At 56.3% G+C, this 23,571-nt stretch overlaps 4 protein-coding genes across 9 annotated transcripts in view; 2 read left to right on the forward strand and 2 right to left on the reverse strand.

Moving 5' to 3' along the window:
• Positions 1 to 1,920: 1,920 nt before the first annotated feature.
• Positions 1,921 to 8,046, reverse strand: EEF2KMT (eukaryotic elongation factor 2 lysine methyltransferase). The gene is made up of 8 exons (XM_071571317.1): positions 7,909 to 8,046; positions 7,773 to 7,835; positions 6,265 to 6,345; positions 5,997 to 6,098; positions 5,678 to 5,811; positions 4,153 to 4,460; positions 3,046 to 3,195; positions 1,921 to 2,423 (listed from the first exon to the last, which is right to left on the reverse strand). The coding sequence occupies exons 1-8, from the start codon at positions 7,990 to 7,992 to the stop codon at positions 2,323 to 2,325; spliced, it is 1,023 nt and encodes a 340-aa protein (XP_071427418.1). The 5' UTR covers positions 7,993 to 8,046; the 3' UTR covers positions 1,921 to 2,322.
• Positions 8,047 to 9,223: 1,177 nt separating this feature from the next.
• On the forward strand, positions 9,224 to 12,544 carry NDUFB6 (NADH:ubiquinone oxidoreductase subunit B6). The gene is made up of 4 exons (XM_071571318.1): positions 9,224 to 9,512; positions 10,055 to 10,147; positions 11,221 to 11,265; positions 12,392 to 12,544. The coding sequence occupies exons 1-4, from the start codon at positions 9,333 to 9,335 to the stop codon at positions 12,458 to 12,460; spliced, it is 387 nt and encodes a 128-aa protein (XP_071427419.1). The 5' UTR covers positions 9,224 to 9,332; the 3' UTR covers positions 12,461 to 12,544.
• Positions 12,545 to 19,011: 6,467 nt separating this feature from the next.
• The window catches only part of CAPN15 (calpain 15), a 59,563-nt gene continuing 55,003 nt past the window's right edge, over positions 19,012 to 23,571 (forward strand). For all 6 annotated transcript variants that reach the window (XM_071571117.1, XM_071571119.1, XM_071571116.1 and 3 more), the window contains exon 1: positions 19,012 to 19,133. The gene's annotated coding sequence lies outside the window, so the exon portion shown is untranslated. The remainder of the gene's footprint in view (positions 19,134 to 23,571) is intronic.
• Positions 19,421 to 20,604, reverse strand: LOC139679609 (uncharacterized). The gene is made up of 2 exons (XM_071571518.1): positions 20,560 to 20,604; positions 19,421 to 20,272 (listed from the first exon to the last, which is right to left on the reverse strand). The coding sequence occupies exons 1-2, from the start codon at positions 20,602 to 20,604 to the stop codon at positions 19,421 to 19,423; spliced, it is 897 nt and encodes a 298-aa protein (XP_071427619.1).

Genomic DNA, 23,571 nt, shown 5'->3' on the forward strand with positions numbered 1-23,571 from the left:
GTTGCAGTCTCTGACTCCTTCACCTTGAACACGTTTGCACACTGCTCTTCCTATACAATGTGAGTAAAGGCAGTGCTGAAGGTGCAGCTGGGGCTGTTGGTTTGCAAACCTGTGCTGCTCAGAGGTCACTTCTTGGTGAAGGTGCTTGAATACAGCTAGAAACTATTACCAGTTTCACCTGCTGTACAGTCAGCACCTTAGTAGCTTATTTGGGTATGATTTTTTGGCAAGTGGGAAATGCCTTTGACGTGAATTGTTTTATTTTGACAGGTCAAAGGTTGGACTTGACAATCTTGGTCTTTTCCAATCAAAGTGATTCTGGGATTTAACTGAGGATACAGTGTGTGGGGGGTATTTTTCAACCAGTTAATATTGCCCAGTCTTCCCTAGACACACACTGAATATCCTCTTGTGTGATTTCACTGAGACAGAACCAGTTTGTTTCCGAGTTTTCCTTTTCACAGTGTGCAGGAATGTGGAAGTGCAGCTGCAGGTGTGTGACAGCTTTCCTGAGCACTTAGAGAAAAACAGACTTTGCATTGAGTGCTGCCCTTGTACTCTGAAGTGAATGTGCCCATTTACCTTGAGAAAGAACATAAAATTTATCTCCTATTGAACAGAAGAATAGAAGAGGGAAAAATAAACCCAGAACATGTTACTAAAGTATGTGTAACTTAATCAAAGGCACTTCACTTGGAGTGCTCACTCAGGGGCACCCTTCAGCTTTTTATTGTTAAGATCAGTATTCATATGCAGACCTAATGCTTTCTAGTTTTTTTCATTGCTTTTTTGATTTTTAAAATAGATGTCAGTCATTTAAGGGATACAAGTGCATGGTTTTATCATGTGGTTACTGCTCCTCAGCTCCTGTTCAGGGGTGGGAGGTGATGACAGTGGGTTGCACACCCTCTGACTGAGTAATCATTGAAAATCTGCTTTTGTCAGAAGGCAAAAGGTGAAAATAGAGTCAGGTTGCTTCACTGCAGGGATTTGGCAAAACCTCCAACTTCCTGACTGAAGAATGATTTATTTGCTAATATTTTAGTGTATTTTTCCTGCTGTTTTCTGTCAATATCCTGTCTGGGGGTTTGGCTATTCCCCTTTAGCCATTCCTATGCACATGGAGGTAAATTAGGCACTTCTCTAATTAAACAATAATGCCAAAAGAGAAGTTTCATCTTCCTATAATAAAAACTTTAGATACAGAATGAGCCATCTGTACAGAACCTTTGAGTGACTTGAATTTTGTGTAAGGGGGTGGGAGATATGGGAGCTCCTGTCTGGGCTGCCAGTTTGCATTTACCCTAAAAATAATACCTTTGAGTCCTTCCTTTCTGGGGACAGGGCTGGGGTTACTTCTGCCTGATCCCAGCAGTCCTGGCCTCCCTCAGTGTGAAGAGGAAGATGGTTCTTCAGGGTTCAAGTTACCTGTCACCCATTTCCTCTCCACTGCTAGAGGAGGAGACTGAAGTGTTTGTTCATTTCCCTGTAAGTAGTTTTAAAACAACATAGAGAAAAGTCTAAAGAGGAGAATGAGCATCATTTTGATTCTTTGCTTCAGGACCAATTCCCAACAGGGGAATGTTGAATGGACAATGGGAAGTTTCCGAGCAGGTGAGCTCAGTCCTTACTCCTTGCAGGATCCTGGAGCTGTGGAGTGTGATCCTTCTGTATCCCTGCCCAGCCTGAGAGGGTGGGCCCAGCAGCCACCCAGGTGTACAGGGGCAGCTCTCAAGGGAGAGGAATGGACATCAACTCTGATTTTTGTCATCACTGCAGGGTAAAGATGCACCTGATTTAGAGAGTCTGTTACAGCAGCTTGGGACAAACCACAGCTCTGTAGGTTTGACTGCTCATCTATTGTTTCATCTCTTAAGATTGACTGGGTGCCAGTATGTACAGACAGGTATAAAAACAGAGTAGGCAATTACAGCTGGTTTTAATATTTAAAAATATTTATTATCTGAACTCTTGTTTTGCTCCCTTGTCCGTGGGAGATCCTCATCCTGGGATCCTGCAGGTTTGCTTCCACATTCACAAGTCAAAACACAGGTAAAAAAATACACTTGAATTCTGTTGTCTCCTACACAATTACAGTGCAGTAAGAGAAGAGCTTAATTTTTTTGCTGTTGTTTGAGGTTCACCCCCTTTTCAGGGGCAGCAGCTTGTTTGCTGATATGCTGGAAACTGTAGGAAGAAACAACACACGTTGGCAACAACCCGTGTGCATCTCTGGTGTGTGTTTCCAGAATTCAGAATACTCTTGGTCCAAGGATGACACAGCTCCTGTTGGCCTCAAAATTACAGTTCTGTTTAGCAGGTCTATATAAATAGCTGGAGTATAGTTACATTTGGCTGCACATCATACAGAAAATTATTGTTGCTGTGGGCTGGAATAATCTGCCACCTGATCCCGACTTTATCTGTGAAGAGAAACACTGGGAATCATATTTAGACTTAATAAAATGAAGAGCACAAGTTGCATGACAAGTTCTGTAAGAAGAGATCTGTAGCATGCTGTGAAAGGAAGCTACAGGCAAAGCACCAGGGATGCTTCTCTCAGCACCACTGAGTGAATGAACAGCAGCTGACAGACTGCAAGGGACAGGCTCTAGAAGAGTATGTGAAGAAAAATCCCAAATCCCTCCCTTATTTAATCTCTGGTTGGTGTTTTAACCCTTAAAGAACAGGTAAGATAAGATGAAGGTTTTAGGCTGCAGCTCTGATGCTATTTATCACTGAGGCAGAGCAGTACACACAGTTTTCCTCCTTTAAGCTTAACCCTTTTTATTTTCCTCCCTTTTCAGCCCACCACCCTTGCAATTCATCCCTTACAGGTGTGAGTTCTGATAGCCTAAAGGTGTGTTCCAATCTCCTGATCAAACCCCTGTGGAAAAGCTACTGCTCCTAAATCCAGCTCTAGGATAAAAATCTCACTATTGGACAATGCTCCTCACCAAAAACTGCTCTTGTTCATCTCTACCACAGAATCAGTGATGGGGAAAGAGGCAAAACTATTGAACCCTTGATGAGAGAGGCACCCACCCAGCTCAGCCTGGAACAGCTGGTACGTGTCTGGGTTACGGATTGTGGAGGCAAAGAAGACCTTGGGAGCTGCTCTGTCTGCTCTGCAGCTGGAGAGTTTCTGCAGCATCCCAGTGAGGGCTACAGTGATCTCTGGGTCGTACACCACGTCTGAAAAAAAAGGGAAACATACAGTATTTATTGAGAATTGAGCAAAAAGCAGAATCAAAACTGCAAAACAAAAATATGAAATATTCACAGTGTGGGAGAATAAGGGCTTTTATTCAGGGGTTAAAAATTCCCAAGGAGAGATCTTAAGAAATTCCTCTGGTTTATGTGCTGTGCTCTCCTGCTCTCCTCTCTACTATCACTCGAAAATCACTAAAAATCAGTGTTCCTTTCTGTAACTGGATTGTCAGATATTTTATTGAAGCCCACAGCAGGAACACAGAGTGGTGGTGCTGTTACCACACTGCCCTTGGCAAAGCAAACCTGCCTTGGTAAAAGTGGGTGTTTTAGAGGCTGATGGCAAAGGATTTGCAGCAATTTTCATCCTGAGTCATTTCCTGGAGAGCAGAAATAGTGATGGGAGGGTAAGAGTGAGCACTAAGGGGTGTGAAATGCTGACACTGAGGTGTGTGTATTACTGACACTTGTGATCCAACACCATCAGGGCACATCCTGCAATAATGAGTAACAGCAACTAGCAGAGCTAAATCCCCTTTAGTTCTTGCCTTCAGAGCCCAGCTTGGGCTGGTTTGGGCCCTGAACAGGGGTGTTGGCACTGGGTGGCTTCATCTTACAGAACTCACACTCACATCTTTTGATTCCTTGGATGACAAAGTCATTTTCCCACCTGGATTCTCAGGGAATTTTTGCTTTGCAAAGCTCCAACTCAGGGAGTAAAACCCTGCAGCCACAGCTGAGACATTTTACTGTCCCTGATTTTCCATGAGCAGAGTAGTTATAAGCTCCCTCCAGATTTCTACATGGGCAAGTCCAGAAAGGGTTTGTGTTTTTTACCATGTTGTCCCTCGAGAGCCTGCCAGGACTGAGAGTCCTGCACACCTTTCTCTCCACCCTGCCCAGGGTCCCACCCAGTGAGGCACCAGCACGAGAGCAAAGTACCTGCTGCGATGACAACGTCAGGTTGGAGACCCACCAGCTGCTTTTCTGTCACTGAGCCCCAGTCAAGTTCTGCAACGACCAGTTTTAGTTTTTGGCAGTTCTTTGCCTCCACCTCCTGCCCCTGGGGCTCTGTTTGGATGCCCCAGGTCGCTCCAGGCTCTGGGACGAAGCCATTCAGCCGGATGTTCTCTGCCAGCTGTCTGAGAACACGGTGGTGGCAGTCACTAAATACATATGTCTTGGGTTGGCAAGTCTTACAGATGGCAATTCCAGTGAAGCCAGTCCCACTTCCCAATTCCAAGACTGTCCTGAAGGATAGCAGAGTAAAAGAATTACTGTCAGGGCTCTATGTTGAGCTGGAGATCATCTTAAGTATAATAAAAGGTAAAATCAGTTCCAGATAATTTCAGTAATTTTTGACTAAGCCATTCACGATCTGACCTTTGTCTCAAACAACTGGAGAGTTGGGAAATTCTGAGGGTCAGCATAAGTTAATTACTTGAAATGCTGCTTTTGCATGTGGTACAAAGCATTCCCAGCATGGGGATGAGACATTCCCACCTGGTTTTAGCCATTTGCAGCACAGTCGTGTCCCCCTGAACTGCTTCTGTTCATAGTCAGGGGAGAGAGACACTGAGCAGCAGTTCCTTTCTGAGTCAGTGTTTTAAATTATCTTTCCTCAAAAGTGCTCCTTTGTCTTAACTGTTTGACAGAGTGTGATCAGACCTGCCCATCCATCCTCTGGCAGTGGTGAGATGAATCCCACCACAGAGTGAAGTGCTTTAGTTAAATTACTACAAAGTGCACGGCTGAATTTCAGAGCAGGTCAGCCTGCACAGGACAAGGGTTTTATCTTAAACCCTGCCTTGACAGAACTACAACATCCTGTCCTGGGTCACAGTTTGACTTGTAGAACAGACAGGAGCAACACTTACCTTACCCAGCAGCAAAGGGTGTGATTTCACTTATTTTGGGTATATATTGCCTATTTTTAAATATTACTAATATTATAAATATTGCCTATTATTAAACTACAGTTGTGGAGCTCAGAGTAAGAGCAGGCTGGAGCCCCTCTGCTCTGGAGCCAGGCTGGGAGAGCTGGGGGGGCTCACCTGGAGAAGAGAAGGCTCCAGGGAGACCTGAGAGCCCCTTCCAGTGCCTAAAGGGGCTCCAGGAGGGCTGGAGAGGGACTGGGGACAAGGGATGGAGGGACAGGACAAGGGGAATGGCTTCCCACTGCCAGAGGGCAGGGTTAGATGGGATATTGGGAAGGAATTGTTCCCTGTGAGGGTGGGCAGGCCCTGGCACAGGTGCCCAGAGAAACTGTGGCTGTCCCTGGATCCCTGGGAGTGTCCAAGGCCAGGCTGGGCAGGTCTTGGAACAACCTGGGCTTGTGGAAGGTGTCTCTGTCCATGGCAGGGGTTGCAACAGGATAAGGTTTAAGGTCCTTTCCAACCCAAACCATGCCATGATTCTTTGATTCTGGGTGGATTTTTCCACCTTTCCCTCCCTGCTGTGCCCTCACCTGTCACTGAACACCTCAGGGTTCCCCACTGCCCACTCAGCGAGGTGCAGAGCAGCGTCCCACGTGATGAGCCCCGTGGTGCCTCCAGAGACCATCGCTGTGCTCTCAGAAAGGGTCACACAGTCTCCTGTGGGCTGCAGGACACGTGAGAAGGCAAAGATGGATCAGCACAGACAGCAGCTTTACCTTCCCAATCAGTATTAGCACCAGGAAACAGGCAGGAAGCACTCCAGGCTTCTGGAGGGTTACTTTTAAAGCCAATTATTGCTTAGTTCAGACAATTAAATGTGATTTAGAACAGTGCAGCATCAATGCTTACCAGGAAGTAGCTTTTGTAACACTGAGTAGATTCTTCTTCTTTTAAAACATCTGCCAGAGTGTCATACAGTTCATCCAGAGGCTCAGCTGCTGTGGATTCGTGCTGTGGGAAGAACAGGGCAGCTCTGGGCATCATGTTGTCATCAAACAGAAAACACTTGCACATTAAGTCCCATTTAATACATTGTTGGGCATAATAGTTACACTGAATATTGTTAGTACATGAGATATTTTCATGGGGGAAAAAAAAAGAGTGAAAAGCAAACTACCTTTTTGATAAGCTCAGTCAGAAAGCACCTCCTGTACGTGGTTGAGGGGGGATATTTCACACACACAGGGTGGAGAATAGTCTGAAACAAGAACAGCCACAGAAACCAGTTACCAAGGGAGGGCTTGGGACAGGCACTGAGGGCCAGGGCAGGACCATGGATTGGCTTTGGGTGCCATGAAATGCACTGAGATTGACTCTGTACAAGTGATGCTGAGCCAGAAATTGAAATGTGATGATTTCTGATTGGTTTGTGAGTTTACAGACCTGTGGCAGAAACTTTCTTACCTTTTGGCAGCAAAAGTCTCACTTTTCAAGAGCAAAACTGAATGGAAAGAGTCCAGTTTGCTCCTCTCCTTTGGCTTTTCTCTTCCCTCGCTGTTCTTTGGTTTACTGCTGGATTGGCCATTTTCCCTCCCCAGGGCACACTGGGCACGCTCTGGGCACCCTCTGGGCACACACTGGGCACCCTCTGGGCACACATTAGGCACACTCCAGGCACACACTGGGCACACACTGGGCACACTCTGCGTACACACTGGGCACACATTGGGCACACTCTGGGGCACACATTGGGCACACTCTGGGGGCACACTCTGGGCACACACGGGGGGCACACTGGGCACACTGCAGGTACACACTGGGCACACATTGGGCATACTCTGGGGGCACACACTGAGCACACACTGGGCACACTCTGGGGGCACACACTGAGCACACACTGGGCACACTCTGGGGGCACACACTGGGCACACTCTGCGTACACACTGGGCACACAGTGGATACACTCTGGGCAACACTCTGGGCACACTTCGGGTACACTCCGGGTACACACTGGGCACACATTGGGAACACTCTGGGCACACACTGAGCAGACTGGGAACACACTGGGCACACTCAGGGCACACTCAGGAGGCACACTCCAGGCAACACTCTGGGCACACACTGAGCAGACTGGGAACACACTGGGCACACTCAGGGCACACTCAGGAGGCACACTCCAGGCAACACTCTGGGCACACACTGAGCAGACTGGGAACACACTGGGCACACTCAGGGCACACTCAGGAGGCACACTCCAGGCAACACTCTGGGCACACACTGAGCAGACTGGGAACACACTGGGCACACTCAGGGCACACTCAGGAGGCACACTCCAGGCAACACTCTGGGCACACACTGGGCACACTCTGGGGGCGCACTCTGGGCAACACTCCGGGCACACACTGGGCACACACTGAGCAGACTGGGAACACACTGGGCACACTCAGGGCACACTCCAGGCACACTCCGGGCAGACTCTGGGCACACACTGGGCAACACTGGGGACACACACTGGGGGCACTGTGGGCATACTCCGGGCATACTTTGGGCACACACTGGGCACACTCACGCACTGGGCACTCTGGGCACACTGTGGGCACACTGTGGGCACTCCGGGCACACACTGGGCACACTCCGGGCACACTCTGGCCAGCCGGGGATGCCCCGGGCCGTCCCCGCCCTCACCTGGTGCAGGATATCCCGGAGCAGGGCCGAGTCCGGCGCGGTCCGCAGGTTCTGCTCCAGCTCCTACACGGGATAAATAAATGAAGCCCCTCCCGCGGCCGTGCCGGGACCCCCCGCCCGACCCTCCCCCCGGTACCGGCCAGGGCAGCGAGCGGAGTGGCCGCACCGCCAGGAACCGGCGCTGGAAGCGCCGCGCCAGCCCCGGGTCGGGCCCGGCCATGGTCCCGCCGGCGCAGGGCCCGGCAAGGCCGGGATGTCCTCGCGGGAGCGCCCGGAGGAGGAGTCGCCGCGGAAGGGGCGGGAGCGGCGGGCGGGAATCGAACCCGCGACCCCCGGACACCGGTTGGGCCGCCCGGCCGGCAGGGGGCGCCACCGCCCCGCGGGGACCGGCCCGGGCAGAGCCGGAGGGGGAACGGGGGGTGGGATGGGGTGGAAGGACCTTAAAGCCCATCCTGTTCCACCCCCTGCCATGGGCAGGGACACCTTTCACCAGCCCAGGTTGCTCCAAGCCCTGTCCAGCCTGGCCTTGGACACTCCCAGGGCTGGGGCAGCCACAGCTTCTCTGGGCAACCTGTGCCAGGGCCTGCCCACCCTCACAGGGAACAGTTCCTTCCTAGTATCCCATCTAAACCTATTCTTTTTCAATACGGACCCTTCAATTTCCCCTTTGTCCTCTCTTATAAATAGTCTTACTCCATCTTTCCCGTGAGTTCCCTTCAGGGTAACTTGAGGTCACTCCAAAGCTTCTCTTCTCCAAGCTGAACAATCTCAGCTGTTTCGCACAAGAGCGGGGCTCTATCTCTACAGGGGTGGGGCTCCATCCCACAGGAGCGGGGCTCCATCCCACAGGAGCGGTGCTCCATGCGGGGCTCCATCCCACAGGAGCGGTGCTCCATCCCACAGGAGCGGTGCTCCATGCGGTGCTCCATCCCACCGGAGCGGGGCTCCATGCGGGGCTCCATCCCACAGGAGGGGTGCTCCATCCCACAGGAGCGGTGCTCCATCCCACAGGAGGGGTGCTCCATCCCACAGGAGCGGTGCTCCATCCCACAGGAGGGGTGCTCCATCCCACCGGAGCGGTGCTCCATGCGGGGCTCCATCCCACAGGAGCGGTGCTCCATCCCACAGGAGCGGTGCTCCATCCCACAGGAGCGGTGCTCCATCCCACAGGAGCGGTGCTCCATCCCACAGGAGCGGGGCTCCATCCCACAGGAGCGGTGCTCCATCCCACAGGAGCGGTGCTCCATGCGGGGCTCCATCCCACAGGAGCGGTGCTCCATCCCACAGGAGCGGGGCTCCATCCCACAGGAGCGGTGCTCCATCCCACAGGAGCGGTGCTCCATCCCACCGGAGCGGGGCTCCATGCGGGGCTCCATCCCCAGGGCCGCTGTTCACTCCCCGCCGCTCCATTCCCGCATCACGCGGTGCCTCCCCCTGCCCGTCACAGCGCGCACTGTTGATGTCACTGCGAGCGCCGCGGCCGCGGCCAAGGGCACCGAGCGGGGCCGGGCCGGGCTGAAGCGGGGCCGAAGCGGGGCCGGACAGAGCCGGGCCGCGGCCATGAGCGGCCCCACGGAGGACGAAAAGCTGCGGCTGCAGCAGCTCCGGGCCCTGCGGCGCCGCTGGCTGCGGGACCAGGAGCTGAGCGAGCGAGAGCCCGTCCTGCCCCCGCGCCGGCTCGGGCCGGTGGGCGCGTTCTGGGAGGGCTTCCTGCGGCCCGGGGGGCTCTGGCGGCAGCAGGTGGGGGGCACAGGGGACTGCGGGGGCGGGGTGGTTGGGTGGGGGGCAGGTGGAGGACACAGGGGCACTGCGGGGGCGGGGGGGCAGGTGTGGGACAGGTGGGGGGCAGGTGGGGGGCACAGGGGCACTGCGGGGGCGGGGGGGTTGGGTGGGGGGCAGGTGGGGGACACAGGGGCACTGCGGGGGCCGGGGGGGCAGGTGTGGGACAGGTGGGGGGCAGGTGGGGGGCACAGGGGCACTGCGGGGGCGGGGGGGCAGGTGTGGGACAGGTGGGGGGCAGGTGGGGGGCACAGGGGCACTGCGGGGGCGGGGGGGTTGGGTGGGGGGCAGGTGGGGGGCAGGTGGGGGACACAGGGGCACTGCAAGGCCTGGGAACAGGTGGGGGGCAGATGTGGGGCACACAGACATTGTGAGGCCCGGGAGGCAGGTGGGGGGGCAAGTGTGGGGCAGGTGAGGGGCGGGGGGAACAGGTGTGGGGCAGGTGTGGGGGGCGTCCCCCGCAGGCTGTGCTGTCCCCACCTGAGCTGTCCCTGTCCCTGCAGGTGTACAAGGCCTACCAGCGCAGCGGCTTCTTCCTGGTGCGGGTGCTGATCCCTGCCTGGATCATCACCTACTACGTGAAGTACCACCTGATGGTGCGTGTGGGGAGCCGGCAGGGCTGGGTTAAACCCTGGAATACTCTCGGGGTGGGGTGGGCAGTGTGAGGGTGACCCCACATTTGGCTGAAGGTTCAGGTGACCCCCTGTGGCCTGTTCACAGCTTGTGTTTCCTTGCATAGGGGTCACAAATATATATATTTTTGTGATGTTTTATCATTTAAAAAATCACTCTCTTGTGAGACCCCCACATGATGTGCTGCCTCCAGCTCTGGGGTTCAACTTCAGAAGGATGTGGAACTGCTGGAACAATTCCGGAGGAGGACCTGGAGATGCCCCAGGGCTGGAGCCCCTCTGCTCTGGAGCCAGGCTGGGAGAGATGGGGGGGTTCACCTGGAGAGGAGAAGGCTCCAGGGAGACCTGAGAGCCCCTTCCAGGGCCTAAAGGGGCTCCAGGAGAGCTGGAGAGGGACTTGGGACAAGGCATGGAGGGACAGGACAAGGGACAAAGGCTTCCCACTGCCAGAGGGCAGGGTTAGATGGGATATTGGGAAGGAATTCTTGGCTCTGAGGGTGGGCAGGCTCTGTCACAGGTTGGGCAGAGAAGCTGTGGCTGTACCTGTACCTGGGAGTGTCCAAGGCCAGGTTGAACAGGGCTTGGAGCAACCTGGGCTAGTGGAAGGTGTCCCTGCCCATGGCAGGGGGTGCAACAGGATGGGATTTAAGGTCCGTTCCACCCCAAAGCATTCCATTATTCTGTGATTTATGGCAGTGCCCAACTTTGCCTGTGCTGCCTCCTCTGAGCCAGAAAGTTGTGTCTGAATTGTTGGTGTCCTGGAAGGGGGACCCTGAGAACCACCAGGGCAGCTGCTGGTGTGGGGAAGGGGAAAGGCCAAGGCAGGGATGAGGGAACAGCCCCTCCAACTCCACCGCCTTCCCTGGCAGGTGTACCTGTATTAGCCCCAGGTATTCCTTTCACCCGTGTCACAAGCCTGTGCCCAGCAAAGCCTGTATTCTGGAAGGGTTGTGTTCCCCATTTTGGAAATCCTTTGTGCTCCCTCCAAGTAACTCTTTTCTTTCCCCTTCCCTTCTCTTTTCCCCCCCTACTTCCAGAAATCACCGCACGGTGTGGTCATGGCCAATCCACGGATATTCCCAGTAAGTCTGTTAACACTTGTTTTGTCTTCCAGCTTTGTCAGACACACGGGAAGGGCTTCCATGGGGACAAGTACAAGTTTGTGCAGCACCTGAGGAGGGACTTTCCTGAGGGATGTGCTGGGTCCTGCAGGCAGCCTGTCCTGGAACAAGAACAGTGTTTTGGGCAGTTCTCATCCTGTCCTCAGAGCAGACAGTCCGTGTGTCAGTGGTACCTCCTCTGTAGCTGCAGACTTTGGAGTACCTGGCAGACAGTACCTGGCTGACACTGCACATCCTGCATGGAAAACACAACCATTCCTTTTGGGAATGGTGTTTAAAGCCTCTGTGATTATTAACACATGGAATGACACAGAAGTGGTTCTGCTCCTGGTTGTCAGGAGCTGAGGGGAGTGTTGGTTCTGCCTTGGTCCCAGGTGTCCCCAGAGCGTTGTGTCACCTCAGCTTGAGATGAGTTTTGAGAAGCAGAGTGTCACATTGCTTGGTCTTTTTTGCAGACTGCTCTGAGCTGTTACTGATTGGTGTAACAAGTCAGAGGCCAAAGATTCCCTTAGAAGATCTGCTCTGCCTGTTCTGGCAGCTGCACATTTTTGGCAGAACACCTCCTAATTGGGCCTTATCTGAAAACTAACAAGTTCCATCCCTAACAACCACATAGCAACACACTGAAGGTCAAACTGTTGGCCTCTGTTTCCAGCCTAATTTTTCAGTCGAGTTAGGTCAGCTCAGCAGGCCAAGACAGTGCCTGGAGCTGGAACAAGCAGCACGTGGGCAGCAGGTTGATTTCAGAGGGATTATGTGGCTCTCCATGGGCTCTGGGCCCTGGGTTTGGGCTCACTGAACACTGTGCTGTGCTAGAGGGGGTTATGCAGTGCTGGAAGTGAAATATATATTTTTAAAACATGATGGTCTCAAAATGTTTGGCTGCTGTTCTGCACTAAAGCAAGGGCAGGCTCAGGTAATTCGGCTGCAATGCTGTTCCAGTGTCCTGGGAATGCTGGGTGAATGACAGTGAGCTGCAGGAAAGTGTTTGTTGGGGAGTGGGGAGGTTGCAGGTTCACTGAAGGGCTGGGCTGTGGAGGGAGAGGCTGGGAGCAGGAGCAGAGCTCACCACACTCTCATCCCTCAGGGGGACAGAATTTTAGAGACTGGAGAAATCATGCCACCCATGAAGGAAGATCCCCACGAGCACCACTGATGGCTGGGAGCTGATTTCCTCCTTCAGCAAACACAGCAAGAGCTGCACTTGCTTTCCCTGTTCTATAAAAGAGTCTTTATTCTGCATCACCTCAGCTTCTCTCATTCACTCTCCTTAGTCCATGTGCTCCTCCTGTGGGAGTTCCTTTTGCCTTTGGGGAGTGTTGTTGTTGGTCCTGGTGATCTCCAACCCTCTTCCCCACCTTTTAGTCTGACCTGACAGACCTGGCAGGAGGTCAGTGTGGGCCTTGGAGGGACAGGAGGGATGCTGTGGGTCCCAGGGATTTGGAGCAGGCTGCTCTGCAGAAGGTGTCACACTGAGCTCCTCTCACACACACAGTTCTCCTCTCCCACTCTACCAAACCCTTTTCTACCAACCAGTTCTGACAGACTTCATTGAAAATTAAATCTCCATTTATATCATCCCACTTCTCTGCCTGGGGAGGGTAGCAGAGGAGGCACTGCTGCCAAAAATCCTTTATTCTTTACCCTTTATCCCTCAGTTTTCTGCCTTCAGCTCTTTCTTTGTGCACTTAAAGTGCCTCACATACCTGGGGCATCTTGTACTGAGAAGAGTGGCCTCTTGTGACCAGGGAGCTGGAGCCAATGATCCCTGTGGATCCCTTCCAACTCCAGGTATTCTATGATTTGAAGTATTTTAGTAGCTACTTTGGGGATAGAAATGGGTAAACCAGGTACATAAGGGGAGGGTCTGGGGCAGAAACCCCTCATGAGCCATGTGAGGCCAGCACAGCCCTTGTTTGTGAGGTGGAGGGGACAGGCAGGAGCCCCTGTGCTGTGTTTGGGGACAGCCAGAGCCCTCAGAACTGCTCTGGGAGGGACTTGCACCAACCGGGCCATGGCAAACAGGGCAAAACTGTCCTGCAGTCAGAGGAGATCAGGGAGGTCACAGACCCCCAGTCAGGCACCTGTGCTCAGCCCCCAGGCCCTGGCCAAATCCACATCCATCTCCTTCCCTGGGGAACCATTGGATCAGGGTGGGACAGCAAGTGGGGAATGAAGTGGAAGGGCTGTTTATGGGCCATGAGGAACCAGTGGGATCCTGGGGGATCACAACTGGGAGTCCTTAGAGGGGTCACAGGGGAAGGTTGGGGGTCACTGGGGGAACTGGAGAGTCAGCAGGGCTGAGAGGGGGCACTGGGAAGGGAAAGAGTCAAGGGACTGGGGTGGTGAGGGGGCTCTTGGGCATTACCAGTGGCAGTAGAGGGGCAGTGGGGTTGGTAGAGGGGACTGAGACCTGTCCTTCCTTCCCATGACCCTGGGGTCCTGGCCCTGTGACTGGGGGGTCCTTGTCACCCTCTGCCAGTGTGTCAGTCCCCCACTTAGAGGTGCTCCTGCCCCAGAGTGCCACAGCCTGAGGTGGCCCTTCTGCACCAACCTGCTGCTGCCCAGCCTGGCTGCCCTGATGGCACCACAAACAGGAGGTGTCCCCTGGCCACCTGTGACACACACTGTGCCCAAGGACAACAATGAGCCCATCCCCCATAGTGAGTGACCCTGGGGACACCTCCCCTCCCTGGGGATGCCTCCCCTCCCTGGGGTCCCCTGACACCCCCACCCCACTCATGACAGACTGGCTGGGGTGCCCCAGGGCTCCAAGGTCCCCCCACACTCCTGTGCAGTGCGTGTGAGGAACTGGAGGCTGTGACACCTCCTGGGGACACTCCACACCCATGGGGGTGCCTGACACTGCCAGGGCTCCCAGATTCCTCACAGGAAGCCCTGAGACCTCTCTTCCTCTACTGAGAATTCCCCCAGGACTCCAGGGAATTCCTAGTACCCCCAGAGGCCCATGGACATCCCCACAGCTCCAGCAGCCCCAGAGCCACCCCAATCCCCCACATCCCTAGAGTGTGGGGCCCAGGTGGCCACTCGAGGCCACAGACCAGTCCCAAGGATCACTTTGGTGTTCTGGAACAGATAATCCTCCCTGAGAAGAGGGGATTGATACCTCTCCTTTGAACAGGGAGGAGTGTGAGTGTCACAACCCCACCATAAAGGAAATAGAGGACACAGAACATGTCCTGGCACAGAGTAGGATCATTCATGTTCATCACCTCACCTGTCCCACTGAAGGTGACAGCACATGTCAGAAAGAGCACCTGCCTGTGCTAAGACCCCACTCTGCTGACAGCTGCTGGACCCCTGCAATGAACAAAACTGTTCCTCTGGAATTCTGTGTCGCATTTCTCTTGTGCTAAATGGGAGTGATGCATTATCTTGACAATGAAAGCAAAGCTCTTCTGGTTTATACAATATTATTCCCTCATATGGACATGCAGGAGTATATTTTCTATTTAACTTCTTTTTGAGATCCCTCCTGGCTAAAAAAAACACCCACTGCTCTGTGTTAGATACACACATAGATAATCTCAGACTGGTTTGGGTTGGAAGGGGCCATCTCGTTCCCCCCTGCCATGGGCAGGGACACCTTCCACCAGCCCAGGTTGCTCCAAGCCCTGTCCAGCCTGGCCTTGGACACTTCCAGGGATGGGGCAGCCACAGCTTCTCTGGGCATCCTGTGCCAGGGCCTGCACACTCTTACATAACACGTATATATTGTATATTTAGTCAAGAGTTACATTCCTTTGCACCTGCCTTGCTGCAAAAAGACTTCCATGGCAGCAGCTCATGCACCCTCGGAGAAAACTCCCAAATAGGTGATGAGTCATATGACTTTCTGTCCTGCCTTTGAGAGCCATCAGGATCTCCCCATTCCTCAGACTGAAAATGGGAGGGTTGAGGGCAGGCATCAGGAAAGAGCCACTTACCAGTCCCATGCCAGGGTGAAGAGGAGGTGGAGCAGAGGTGAGGATGAATGCATGCATTCATTCAAGCGTGGTGTCTTGGGAAAAGAGGACTGGAAACCCCTCGGGATGTGGCAAACACCAACCCTCCCTCTCGCCTGATGTGCCTCAGGCAGGAGCTGCTGTTTCCAGCACTGGCTGCCAGAACACAGTGGGATCTTTCCTTGTGCTTCCTCCAGTCCCTGCCAGCCCTGGGTGTGTGTCCCTGTGCTTGGCCAGCTCCATGTCACCTCCCAGCCTCTCCCACCCCACAGGGTGACCCATGGCACAGGAGCTCACGGGCAGTGCCAGGCAAGCTGAGGAACTCGGAGATACTGAGCTGCGTCTGTGCTGACATACAGTGCAATCCACCAGGATTCACATCCTCAAGCCATGAAGATTCACACCCACAATCCATGAGGATCCACATGGCCTTTCCTTGTTGGGTGTTGGCTGAGCAAGGCTGTGGGGCACTGGGGAAGTGGCTGATGCTCTTCTCTATGGTGCAAAGTTGTGGTGGGTGGGAAATCTTTGCAGCTGGAGGAAAGCAAGGTTCGGATCATCAAAAAAAAGGTTCGGGATGGCCCACGCAGCCACAGGCCAGCCAGCTCCAGGAAAAACCATGGGAAGAGTCCTTTCAGGAGGGATGGAAGGTGGAGGAGGAGGGGGGGAACACTCAGTATGGAGTTACAGTGCCTGAAAATGATTCTGTTATCAGGTTTGCTCAGGGTAGAGCAGAGGTGACATTCCCCTCGCCTTCAACCAGGCTTTCAGTGCTACAGCACCCAGTCATTCCCAGGAATGCCTTTCTGACAGGTTGGAAGAGCTGGAGAAGAACACCTGCAGAAGAGAAGGCCCCACCTGAGAGCCCCTTGCGGTGCCTAACATGGCTACAGGAGAGCTGGAGAGGGACTTGGGACAAGGACCTGGAGGGACAGGACAGGGGGAAATGGCTTCCCACTGCCAGAGGGCAGGGTTAGATGGGATATTGGGAAGGAATTCTTGGCTGTGAGGGTGGGCAGGCCCTGGCACAGGTTGGGCAGAGCAGCTGTGGCTGCCCCATCCCTGGGAGTGTCCAAGGCCAGGCTGGACAGGACTTAGAGCAACCTGGGCTAGTGGAAGGTGTCCCTGTACAGGCAGGGGGTGGAACAAGATGAGCTTTAAGGTCCCTTCCAACCCAAACCATTCCATGATTGTGATTCCAAACAAAACACACTGATTATGTGAAATCACTTCCTACTCCTCCCTGGGCAAGGTTAACTTCATGCCTTTATTCTCCAAATACCCAGGGCCAGGCTGGTGATGTGATTCCAGCAGGAACTCCCCCCTCATGCCAGCAGAGCTGGGTGGCAGCAGCTGTTTGTGTCATGCCATGGGGGTGTGTGTCAAAGCCCACACGAGCTGCGGTGACTCCTCTCCTCCTCCTCGTCCTCTTCCTCCTCCTCAGTGCTGTGCAGTCCCACTGCTCACACTCATCTGTTCATGACAAGAGGGGCTGAACTCAAGTGCTCACACGTGGGTGTGCAGAGACATTTTGGGGGCTTTGAGGACCCAACTGCTACTCAGTGAGGCTGAAGAGATCAGGGATGAAGACACCCAGAGGTCTTGTGTGACATGTGGCTGAGCTGTGTGGGTGTCTCAGAAAGCACCAGGTACTGGAGTGCAGGGACATTGTGGTGTCCACCTGTCCCTGAGTGCCCACACCAACACTCACAGGTCATACTCAAACACCCACCGTGGCAGAGATCCTTTTAAGCCCAACTTCCTCCTTTCCCCAGGGGATGCCAACAGGTTTTACACATTGATGAGCAGAGAAGCCCCAATGCTGGGATTGTTGGGATACCCTGTGTAGGGCCAGGAGTAGGACTCATGGTCTGTGTGTTCCTTCCAGCTCGGGGCATTCCATGATTCCGGGTGCTGACACACCCATGCAGGGCTGGGATAGCCACCCTGTGCCCTCCTCAGGTGTGGGCCGGGCACTGGGGCAGCACCAAGCCCCCCACCGGCCCCAGTCCAGGAATGCCACCTGTGAGCAAGGGTGAGGGGGCTGCTCCACCCCAGAGAACTAAGGCAGAGGCTGGTTCAGCAGCCTCTGGAAAAGACCTGTCTGCAAATAAATGTGTTGATATAACTGGTGGTTGCATCTTACAGAGAGGTGAAGGGAAGCCAAAGCTCTCCACTTGGCTTTTGGTCCCTGCATTGTCCCTACAGGTCTCCTGAACATTGGCTATCTCAGCACCCCCCAACTGCCCGCACAGAAGGGCTGGGGTGCCCCCTGGGAGGGCTCCAACAGCCTAAAGACAACATTTCCCATGTTCATCAGGTGTCCTGTTTCATTTAGCAGCCACTAATCCCTCTCCAAGGCTGGTGGCATAAACGGTGCTGGTTCTGCTGGAACAATGACCATTTAGTTGACATCAGGGCGTGCTGGACCAGCTGGGCTGAGTCACATCTGGGACCCTCTCCCTGTTTGAACCTGTGACTCTGGGACAGGAGCAGTCTGAGCTCGGCAGGTGCTGCAGGAACTGCTCCCAGTTCTCACCTCCGGGAGGGTTTGAAGGTGCTTCTTAAACTGAGGAGGAGTCTGGCCTTGGGCTGTGTTGGGATGTCCCTGGGGGATGGATGCAGCCCTGGGTTGGGGTGTCCATGGGGGATGGATGTAGCTCTGGGTTGGGGTGTCCATGGGGGATGGATGTAGCTCTGGGTTGGCATTTCCACGGTGGATGGATGTAGCTCTGGGCTGTGATGTCCGGGCGGGTGTAGCTCCGAACTCTGACTCCGGATGAGCGCAGGCCCCACCTGTACCTGCCCCGGGGCTCGCGGAGGGGGCACGGAGGTTTTGGGACGGCCGGGATGCTCCGAGCCCCGCTCCCGGCTCCCCCCGGCCCCGCGCTGAGCCCGGGCCGCACATGGCCCGCAGCACCGACAGCTCCGCGCCAGCTCCCGGTTCGCTTCATGTGCCGCCAGGTCATTAGCAGCGATAATTACAGCTCAGCTCGCTCAGCCCCGGGCTCTGCTCTCCGGAGCTCGGGATGCTCCGGGGCGGAGCGGGGACCCTCCGTGTGCGGGCTCAGAGCCGCGCACCGCCCCCTCATCCCGCGGCGCCGAGCCAGGGAGCCCCGGTCCCCATCCTGCAACCCTCATCCCGGAACCCCCATCCCGGCCCTCCCTCCCGCCCACCCCAGCCCCCCATGCCGGCCCCCTCCCGCCGCATCCCGGGCCCCCATCCCGCGACTCTCATCGCGGGATCCCCGTACTGGACCCTCCCCCTTCACCCCCCGCCCATCCCAGCCCCCCATCCCGACCCCTCCGACCGATCATGGTCCCTCTATCCCAGCCCATCGCATCCCGGCCACCCCCCTGCCCCATCCCATCCCGGTCCCCCCGCCCCCAGGGCAGCCCCGCCTGCGCCGGGACCCCCGGCCGGGGTTGGCGCTCTGCCTCCGCCGCAGAGCACTCTGGGAGTTGTAGTCCTCGCCCTCCGGGCAGCGCCCGCCGCCCCTCCCCGTCCCCTCCGCCCCGACCCTCCGCCGCCCCCCGCCCGCCCGGGGCTTTGCCGGCCATCCCCCCAGAGCTCCCCCAGAGCTGCCCCGGCCCCCCGGCCCGACCCGCCGCTCCCGAGCCCCTCTCTCTCAGCCGCCGCCTTCCGCTTCCTGCGCGCGGCGCCCCCCGGGGCTCGTAGTCCCGCCGCGCTATTCACGACGGTGTCTGCGCTGTGTGCGCGCCGCCCGCCCGCGGCCGGGCCGGGGCGCTGCGCCACGACGGCGGCGTAGTGCGGGCGGGAGGCCGGGCCGGGGCGGCCGGGCGGGCGCAGCTGCTCCGCCCGCGGGACGCGGGGCCGGGCGCGGAGCGGCCCCTGCACCCCAGGTGAGCGGCGGCGGGGCCGGGTGGGGCGGCGGGGCCGGGCCGGGGCCTCCGGCGCACCCTCGGGCCGCGGCTCCGCCCGCGCCGGGACCCCCCGGCTCTCCCGGCCGGGCCCGCCCGCCCCGCACCACCTGTTGCCGGGGGGCCCGAGCTGGAGCTGGAGGCCGGGGCGGCCCGAGGGCAGCGGGCGGTGTGGAGTCCCTTCCCCGGGGGTTGGGGTGACCGGGGGGTGCGGGTGTCCCCGCGCACCCCGGCGCGGCCGGAGGGGCATTAACGGGCTCGGGGGTCGCTCAGCAGCCGGGGGGGGACGGGGCAGGCTGCGTGATTGCCCGCGGTGGGCTGCGATGCCAGACCTGCCTTCGCCCTGTGCTCGGGGCAGGGAGAGCCCAGCTCCCGGTTCTCCCCCCGGGCAGGGGAGCCCGGCTTAGGGCACTGCTGGTGGGTAAGCCCGGTTTAGGGCATTCCTGGGCAGGGGAGCCCGGTTTAGGGCATTCCTGGGCAGGGGAGCCCGGTTTAGGGCATTCCTGGGCAGGGGAGCCCGGTTTAGGGCATTCCTGGGCAGGGGAGCCCGGTTTAGGGCATTCCTGGGCAGGGGAGCCCGGTTTAGGGCATTCCTGGGCAGGGGAGCCCGGCTTAGGGCACTGCTGGGTGGGTAAGCCTGGATTAGGGCATTCCTGGGCAGAGGAGCCCGGCTTGGGGCACTGCTGGGCAGGGGAGCCCGGCTTAGGGCATTCCTGGGCAGGGGAGCCCGGCTTAGGGCACTGCCGGGCAGGGGAGCCCGGCTTAGGGCACTGCCGGGCAGGGGAGCCCGGCTTAGGGCACTGCCGGGCAGGGGAGCCCGGCTTAGGGCACTGCCGGGCAGGGGAGCCCGGCTTAGGGCACTGCCGGGCAGGGGAGCCCGGCTTAGGGCACTGCCGGGCAGGGGAGCCCGGCTTAGGGCACTGCCGGGCGGGTAAGCCCGGCTTAGGGCACTGCCGGGCAGGAGAGCCCGGCTTAGGGCACGGGTGTGTAGGGGAGCCCGGCTTAGGGCACGGGTGTGTAGGGGAGCCCGGCTTAGGGCACGGGTGTGTAGGGGAGCCCGGCTTAGGGCACGGGTGTGTAGGGGAGCCCGGCTTAGGGCACGGGTGTGTAGGGGAGCCCGGCTTAGGGCACGGGTGTGTAGGGGAGCCCGGCTTAGGGCACGGGTGTGTAGGGGAGCCCGGCTTAGGGCACTGCTGGGTGGGTAAGCCTGGCTTAGGGCACTGCCGGGCAGGGGAGCCTGGCTTAGGGCACTGCTGGGTGCCCACTCTGGGCTGTGGCAGAGCCCCCAGTAGCCAGGGCTGCCTGTCCTTCAGGTCTAGACCCCCGTGCTGGGGGCTGAGCAGGGTTTTGTGCAGCACCTCAAGCCTGTGCAAGTTCACCCTTTTGAATCAGTTGGCTGCTCCTGTACCTGTGTCCTGAGCATCCTGAGGGTGTTGGTGTCCTCGTACATCATCCAGACCCCTGGATTTTGCTGCACATCAGCTCAGCTGCTGCTGAAGCCTGTCAGCCTCCAGGTCCTGCATGCAGAAGTCTCACAGAAGATGGAAGGCTCTGTACTGGCCAACCTTCCCATTTGCTGAGCTGCTCTCCTCTCCCCTCCTTGCTCCTGCTTTTGGGGTGCATCCCCCCAGGCGTCAGGAAACAACTGAGGTGGTCATCTGGTGAGGGGAGATGGAATAATGAGTCTTGTGTTTGAAATGTCATCCAGTTTCCTCCAAGCGTTTTTTCAGATGGGAACCTCGGCAGTGCTCAGCACTCTGTGGGCTGGGATGCGGCTGGGTGGGTTCTCACGGTCGGACAGAAGGTTATCTGGGAAGTGCTCACTGCCTGTGTCCTGGGACACTGCTGCAGGTCAGTCAGGAGCTGATGGACACCAGGAATGTGTTTGGAGGGGGCTGAGGTGGAGAGCAAGGCTGCTCATCCCACACTGTGGCCCTGGGGGCTCTGAACACAAAGATCTTACCGCACTTTGCACGTTGTCACCTGGGAGTCACAGGGACTTGTGCCTCAGGACTGTGCTCCTCCCTAAAGCAGAGCTGACCCGTGGTGACAGACTGTACACTGGGACACTGTGAGTCTCCTGGTGCCTTTGGCATGGCCATTTTTTGAGACCCACTGATGAACAGTCTGGCTCATGCCCCTGGACTGAATGAGAGTAGGACTGAGCTCTGCCTGGGGAATGTGTCAGAGCTGTGATTCACATTACCCCGATTTTATGTATGTGGGGATGTGAACTTGTTTAAAGTTGCATCAGCTTCTGTTTGTGTCCAAGGGTTTAACAAATGAAGGCAGAAGGCAAGACCCAACAGTGCTCCCTTCCCCGGGAGGGGTTGGAGGGCCAGAGAGGCCTTTGAAGGTTGGCTGTGACTGGCTGTGCTGAGCCCAACTGCTTTGGCAGGAGAGAGAGCAGCCTCCTCCAGCCTGATGGCTCGGGGTGTGAGGGAACCAGGGCGTGGGCCAGGCACAGTGTCTCCTGAGCCGGAATAAATCTCCAGAAACAACCCAAAACTGCTAAAGTTGCACGTAAAAGGGGTCGGGTGTCAATCCCAGGCTCGGAGCTGTCTCAGAGAAGCGGAAGGGACGGGTGACCCCCGGGAGGAGCCTGGATGCCCCCTGAGACCGATGACCCCTCGCTGTCCTGGGCTGTCCATGGGACACCCCTTATCTTTGCTCGGAATACCGCTGGCTTTGCAGAGGGAAGAGGCCAAAGGCCTCGTGTTCCCTCAGCCAGCTGAGTGCTGTTGGCTTTATCTTGAGGAGAACGTGCTGCTCTCCTCTGTCTCAGAGGTTTTGTGGGAGCTTTCCAAGTTTGCAGTGGTTGCACATGAGACCTGGAGAGAGACCAGCCTGTCCCCTCCCCACATGCAGCCACAGCCATGCTGATCTCTGGTGGGAACACTGTCTGGTGCCAGGTGAGATGCAAGTGGGAGAAGTGCTTTTTTCCTCTTCCTGCTTTGTCTGAATCCAGGCTTTTTGTTTCTGGCTTTGCTCTGACCCTTCCTGTGGTCAGAGAGGTCTGGGAAGGACCAGACCCTGCAGCACTTCTCCAGTGAGGGTCTCTATGACCCAGGGGGAGGCTGGAGTGAAGGGCTGTGGCTGCCTGTAGCCAGAGCCGGGGGTGGGCAGGGAGGAGGTGGGTTTGGAACGTGTGTGTGAGCCCTGTCCTGCTGCAATGGCTCTCTCCAAGTGCCCAGAGCTGGGAGGAACCTTGAGAGCAGCTGATTTGGAATGTGGGGCTCTGAGCAAGGTCAGGCACAGTGCAGCCTTCCTTGGGAAAGCTGCTTATGCAGGTGGGACAGGTGAGTCAGTGGCTTCCTCCTCATTTTCCGTCATAATCCCACTCTTGGGAGCGAGGTGAGCTGCCTGCCTGCTCCCTGGAAGCCTCCTGGATCTTCCTGTGTTTGGCTCAACCTTGCTGGTTGCTGTTGGACCCTTCCTGAGTACACAGCCCTCTCCAGGCCACCATTCCTGAAGGAACAGGCTACTGCGAATCGCTGTCACATTTGCTGTTTGGAGTGTTGACACATTTAGCAATGGCAGCTGAGGCAGCCAAGAGGGGCAGAAGGGCTGCTGCCTGCTCAGGAGAAACATTTAACTCTCGCCTTCACAGCTCCCTTCCCCGTGTCAGGATGGCTGATAGGAAATGCCAGTGGTGTTCCCAAAATTTGCTCGTGTTCAGTCACTTTAAAGATGAGGAGGGGGTTTGTGTGCTGTTTCCTCTTGCTCTGGGAAAAAAAATGCTGCTGCCCTGGTGCCTGGGCAGAAGGGGGAAGGGGGAGCCCTGGCAAGGAAATAAGATCCAGAGAAATGTGTCACCAGCAGAAAGAGCAATTGTTTTCCTGCATTTCCATGGCAGAACGTTGTCCTGTTCAGGCAGCCCATGTTTGACAGCCAAGATAATACATTTATATTGATGTAATTAGCGGGACGTGGAGTTTGCTGAATGGCTCGAGGGCAGCCCTGCTTTTCACTGGAACTCCAGCAAATAGATCAGGGAGGATTGGAAAGCTGCCGTGGGTTGCTGGAATTGGCCCGTTGGGTTTCTGGAGGTTGAACACATAACTGCTGATATTTCCTATTGTGCTGTACCCTGCCTATTTGAAAAGAAAATAACTCGAGGGAACACGGGGCTATTTTTGCCAGCTTGAGATGATCAAGTTTGATTTCTAAAAACCGAAGCCGAGTCTTTAGGCTTGCACATTAAAGCCAGTGTTGGAACCATATCTCTGTTCCCCCACAAAGCCGTGCCTCCGCCCTTTGCCAAGGGTGTAAACTCTAATGTGTGTTCATAAAGAAAGAAAGAGCTTTTCTGTTCCTGCAGTGCAGCCCCTCTGTAGCAAGGAGAGTGCTGAGGAAATGCTGTGGGCCTGAGCAGCCTCAGCATCAGGGAAGGGTGACAGTGGCACTGTGTCAGGGGACC

This window comes from Pithys albifrons, chromosome 16, assembly GCF_047495875.1.
Source record: "Pithys albifrons albifrons isolate INPA30051 chromosome 16, PitAlb_v1, whole genome shotgun sequence".
Lineage (NCBI taxonomy): Eukaryota > Metazoa > Chordata > Aves > Passeriformes > Thamnophilidae > Pithys > Pithys albifrons.